The sequence below is a fragment of the Sciurus vulgaris genome (genome assembly GCF_902686455.1).
Source record: "Sciurus vulgaris genome assembly, chromosome: 11".
Taxonomy (NCBI): domain Eukaryota; kingdom Metazoa; phylum Chordata; class Mammalia; order Rodentia; family Sciuridae; genus Sciurus; species Sciurus vulgaris.
This window is the reverse complement of record NC_136472.1, coordinates 53,599,827-53,605,826: the sequence shown is the minus strand read 5'-3', so window position 1 is coordinate 53,605,826 and position 6,000 is coordinate 53,599,827. Positions and strand designations below refer to the sequence as shown.

Below are 6,000 nucleotides of genomic sequence, written 5' to 3'. Positions count from 1 at the left end.
GTCAACTTCCTACCATACCATAGACAAATGTTACCAGAAGAGTTTTTATAAACTCAATTTTTCTGGGTTGTTCTTATTCAGGTAGACATTCTACCTTCATAACCCAGGAAATTCAATAAGATTTCTTGGACTAGAACTCACTCATTCAGAAAGAAGCTTTCTATTTTCATCAATGTCCCAACACATAACAAGACTAATTGCTCACAGCATAGACAGAGAGAAATAAGATGTCATTATTTTCTAAAACTTCAGATAGAAAACAGTAAAAAAAAAAATAAGTTTATGATTTTTTCATGAGAATCCTTTTTACATTGGAATCAATATGTCAAAAGCATCAGTGAAAAAGACTTAGGTGAAGATATGATGAGATATTTATTGAAAATATCACAAATGGATTCAGACATTCTTACTTAAGATTTGTTTCCATCAGGGAAAGAAGAAAATCCAGGTTAACATAAAACCATTGGAAGATGTGAAAAAATTTCAGGGGCAGGAGGCTGAGAGGAGAGCAAATGACTGTCAAATGTGGCTGGGCATTGTTACCTCGTGAAGGCACATCTGAAGGACGAGAGCAGAGGCTCTTCATCCCTGCTGCACTCTGCTGCCTGACATCTCCAGAGTTCCCTGAGAAAGTCTGTCTCCACATTCCTCCTCAGGAGTGTCCTGCAGAGCCCATTCAAGCTGAGCTTGAGGTTACATGCCCACAACTGCTGCCTAAAAGTACCAACAAAACAATAAATGATGGGGTTGGCACAGCTGTTAACACAGGTAAGACAACTGAGGGCATCAGAATCATTCTGTATCCACTCTATAGGAAACAAAAAGACTCCTAACGGCAGACCACAGAAGAGAAACACCAACACTATGAGCAGAATGGTAACACACAGCTTGTTGAGAGGTTTCTGGTAGGATCCACAGAGCATCCTACCAAGCAGAGCCAGGCTGAACCCCGAGAGAACCACAAATAAAAAAAGCAGTCATGCAGTGTGATGAGCTGACAGATCTGGCTCCATGAGAATGTTATAGGCCAGGCTCTAAGGGAAATGACTGAACAGACTCCATTTTGCTCTGAGATTCCATGTTATATAGGAAATAGGCTTCTCCCATGGGAATACCCCACCTCTGTACCCGTCATCAGTTACTTAGTGTGACATGTTTAACAATACAGAATGATAATTCCTATGTAAAGAAACATTGCTCTCTTTTGGTCCCTATTGCTCCTAAACAATGTACCATGTGAACAGTGATTGTGTGGATGTTGGTAACAATTCTTTTTTTTTTTTTTTTTTTTCGGTACTGGGGATCGAACCCAGGGCCTCGTGCTTGCAAGGTAAGCACTCCACCAACTGAGCTATCTCCCCATCCCTTGGTAACAATTCTTTAGTTTGTACCTAGGTAAGGGTCATTTTGACCCACTTCCCCCTCTGTCGATGATCTCATGATGTTAATGTGTAATTATGAATCATAGCAACAGACACTTATGATTAATGTAATTTTTGGTTTAAGAACCCCTACAACCCTGTGGTCGGGGCTGCTCTCCCAATAACCATTTTTTGGGACATTGTGTGAGACAGTCAGCCAGCCAGCTTAATAAAGACTCTCAAATTTGGACTTCTCAGTGGTGATCGGTCTGTTCGTAAGTTGCACACCATAATAGCAGTGACAGTAAAATCAACATTTTCACAGCAATGAACTTCAGTTTCATTGAGATGAAAACAATAGACTTGTCCAGGATACTCAGAAATATGGATAGGGCCCAGAGCAGGGCACACATGAAAGCTGATGTGTGTCAGGCAGTGCTCAGTGTTAATAGCATTGAGCAGGCCCAGACCTGCAATGTAGAAAATGATTACCCAAGTGAATGTGATGCCATATGTAATAATGGAGATGCGAAGGAACATTTTGATGACTTCTTTCAGGAACACAGTGATATGGAGGCAAAGAAGGAGGAAGCCAGCAGCAGTTAGGATTAGGATATAGATGTAAAAGACATTGCTGCACATGTGGAAGCTCAATAACCAGAGCACAGTTGCATTTCCTGCTGGCCCAATCAGGGAAATAATGAAGGTCAATACATGTAGGCTCAGATTATTAATGTCACACAATTGGAAAAATGGAGGATGGTTCTTATAACTTCCATTGGGTGGTGTGGTTTCTTGTCCTCCAGGCTGCAGTGGATGGATCTTGGCTCCTTATCTCTTCCATGGTTCCCCTGGGAACACAAAGAAGACTTATGCACTTGCAGCAACAGCTCAGAGGTTCAGGATTTCCCTGCAATGTGGGGATTACTGTGTCCACTTTAAAGAGAAGGAAAACAGAGGATTGAAAGGAGAAGTAACCTATCAACTGTTGTGGATTCCTGAAATACAGTTTCAAATCCAGTAGTCATTGTCTGAACTGCCTGAGCTCTCTGACCTGAACCTAAATGACAAGATAATCTGCTATAATCTGAACACTTCCACTTAGAGTGGGACCAGCACTACTGTGCCTGGAAATGTTTACTCTCAGGTGCAGGAATGGAGACAGAGGCAGAAGTGATTATAATATCCCCATCCCAAAGAAGTTTGCATTCAAGGAGGTGAAAGAAAACCTGGCTTTATTGCCACTCAGTTAATGTGAGCTTTTGCTAAAGCAGGGGTGAGAATGACTGGTCAGAGAAATGGCTCAGTTTGTCAGGCACTGAAGACAGGTTTACCTTTTAATCCCAAATACTGAGCTCAGTTTGGTCCACATGCCCTCAATATCTATTTAATGAATGAATATATGAACTGGAAACCTTACACTGTAGGATAATGTGGATAAAATGGAAAATAAACATAAAATTACTATGAAAGACCTTAACACAACACATAATAAGATAATGAAAATACAGTTCATCATAATCCTTAATGTAAGCAGTATACTGGGTATATTTAGAATTACTTACATGTGATGAAACAACTGATGTTGAAAAGTGATGTTCCTTTGAAGTGTGGATTCAAAGTGGCTTTGTTTAGCACCTAGAGGCAATTGGTGAACAACGTGGGGTCAAATTTGTATCTCAGCTATATTGCTAATCAGTATAGAGGAAGAGGGTGTGAATGTGTGTGAGGTTTGTTTGCCACTGAGAAGAGATATTTGAAATAGGAGACTATCTACGGAGGACTACTAAGGTGTGTTCAATAAGAACCTACTCCATTTCCTCCCAGAAAATCCTTAATAGCATTTTTCTTCTTGATGAATGTTTTTGTGTGAGAAGTGTAATGGAACAAGGGCATGGACCAAGACATAAAGAATTTCTCAGGTAGATTTCAAACAGGTAAATTGACGCATGCATATCTTAATGATTAACAGGAGTAAATTTAAGAGTTTACACATATTTTCTATCTGCATTTCCCAAAGAGTCTATGAAGTAAGAATTTCTATTCATCCCATTTTTACACAGGATGGACTTGGAGCACAAACAGGATGAGTGATTACTCCTGATATCACAGAGTGTGGATTTCAACACCCCAGGTTCTACATTTTAACCAGCAGTTTGAACCTACCACTTTTCTGTGTTGGTTATATGTGGATGAGAGAAGAACAGAGCAGCAAATCCCAAGTTATGCCTCAGATGACTGTCAAATGTGGATACAATAAAATCTAGCAGAAGCAAAGTTCAGAAACTTGAGGAGAAGCTGATTAATTAGGGCAGAAATGGGACATGTAAATCAGGAACAGATATGAGAATTCAAGAGCGCTTTGCTTTCTCACAAAGGCAGCTATGACTTCAGAATCCAGAGGACACACAGGGGCTGGAGGCCTCCAAGTGGATAGAGGGTGCTTTCTTCTCTGGTCATGCAGAGTGTTATCTTGAAGTGAAGGCATCATTCATGAGTTTTCTTAGATAGACAAGTTCCCTCAGTATTGACTGATTTTCACAGGAAGCAGAAGGAAAAATGGAAGTGTTGGTGTCCTGACTGAATGGAGTTTCCACATTTGTCTTCAGGGTGTGGTGTATTTGTCTTTGTCATCAATCATGAAGCTCTGTAAAGACCTTCAATATTCAAGACATCTCTTGTTTATTCTACCCTACTCCAATTATATCATACGTTCTTTAAAGATGATCTATTGTTACATCCTTACCTATGAGAAGAATAAACTGAGGCTCAAATGAAGGAATTTTCCAAACTCACGACTTCAAGAGCAGGTTGAACTCCAGCCCCTGGTGTCCTGGAGCCCTACCTGATGCTTTGCCTCTGTTCTCTGTCCCCTCTTGACTTATTTTGTTTTCAGAGCTTCCAAAGAATCTTCATAGGACCACAGAATGTGAGACACCATCAGCACTGTCAAAACTTCTAGAGTCCCCCAGTGCCATTTTTCTCTTCTGTAACAGTGATTCTCTGAGTTTCAGGTCTGAAGGATCCCATTTCCCTTCCTCTCTTAATGCTGATATCACCACAGGGCTAGGCCCTGACCTAAGCAAGTGAGGGAGTGATGTAAACAGCTTCTCAGCTACATGATTAATAGAAAGACTGTAGCCACCATTTCCATCTTTATTTTCTCTCAGGCATCCATACTGATATAGCTAGGAGTTATGTAGGACCACACAGATCATGGGACTCTCTCAGGCCTGGAGAGCAGCACTATCAAAGAATTCCTTGTTTCTGATCCTCTGGAGCTTATAGCACAGGTCTAACATATATCCTGTTAAGATCATGAGTAGATCTTTTCAGCCACACTTTCACTCTAAACAGGAATGAAGGTTTTGGGTTTTAAAATGATATTCTACTTCCAAGGCATTTTTTATTAAGGTAGGTGACTCTTCCATAAAAATGATGCAAGAGAAATAATATGTAAATAGCAACAATTATTTAAATGGAGATAAGATTGGAAGGGATTCCATGATATTAGATGGAGAAAACCTCAGAGAGTAGGAAAACACAAGAAGAGGTGAGAGAGAGTTTCATGGGCCCTGACAGATTTTATTTCATCATTTCTGCCTTGATTTCTCAACCTGGAGGCTTCTTCAAACTCCATAAATGACATCCTTTTCCTCCTTGTTTCAGAGTGACCTGGGTTTCCTGGTGATACAATCAGGACAGTAGAGGACAGGGGGAGAAGGATTTTAGATCTTAGGTTTCAAACCCCTAGCTCTCTGCTGTGAATCTGGGTGTTGGCAGATGCACTGCTTCTCCACCTGCCTGGTCATCTTCTACTAATACAGCTACAGCTATGGCTATGCTCTGACCCCTGCAGCTGCTCCTTATCTTTCTCTTATAACCAAGGGTGGAAATACTGTTTCTTTCTTGTTTTCCTCAGGGCACTTCACCATGCATTGTCATCTGCCCCTTAATTTTGCACATCTCTGTAAATAGTCCCTCCTGAACTACACTTCAATTATTCCAATTTGAACCATTGGTTTCTTATTAGAACCTTGAGAGATATACAAAATATTTTTGAAAAGCAAGTGAAAGCAATGAAGCCCATTATATAGCATCTTAGCTCTAGTGAGTTACACCTTCATGAGGCTTAACTTTTTACATGAAATTTTTAAAAAGGCAGTAATATATCCCTGACAGCAGATTTAAGTGATTGGAAAAAAAGGGAAAATTAGAGTTCAATCAGAAGAAGAAAATGTCTCATTAACACCATTTTAGACTTCTAAAGTTGGAGCTTTGGGCACCCAGTCTTCTGAAGTATAATTCTGTCTCCTCCCTTTCCTGAAAGAAGCACCAGGACCCTCTCCATGTAGCATGCTATGCCAGAAACACAGGGATGTGAATTCAGAGCAATCACCATACATGACAGGAATTCTGACAGTTCTTACCTTTCTTCCATTCTCCTGTCCAGAGATGGAGAGCTGAGCTCTGCTGACAGGAGAGAGTCTCAGATTGAGTGATAAGACATTATAATCCTTTTTTCTCCAAGTGGAGAGATGCCCATGAAAACAGCTTTGAAAGCTGACAACCTTTGAGGATTTTAAGATTTTGAATAGCCCCTGTGATTTCCTATCCTGGGATTGGAAGCAAATATGAC

At 40.4% G+C, this 6,000-nt stretch overlaps 1 protein-coding gene across 1 annotated transcript in view; it reads right to left on the bottom strand.

The window, feature by feature from the left end:
• Positions 1-539: 539 nt before the first annotated feature.
• Positions 540-6,000, bottom strand: part of LOC306639832 (mas-related G-protein coupled receptor member X2-like) — a gene marked incomplete at both ends in the record, with an annotated part of 33,268 nt that continues 27,807 nt past the window's right edge. The window contains 2 exons of the mRNA XM_079103539.1: positions 540-965; positions 1,685-1,779. Coding sequence (XP_078959665.1) covers positions 540-965; positions 1,685-1,779 — 521 coding nt within the window. The remainder of the gene's footprint in view (positions 966-1,684; positions 1,780-6,000) is intronic.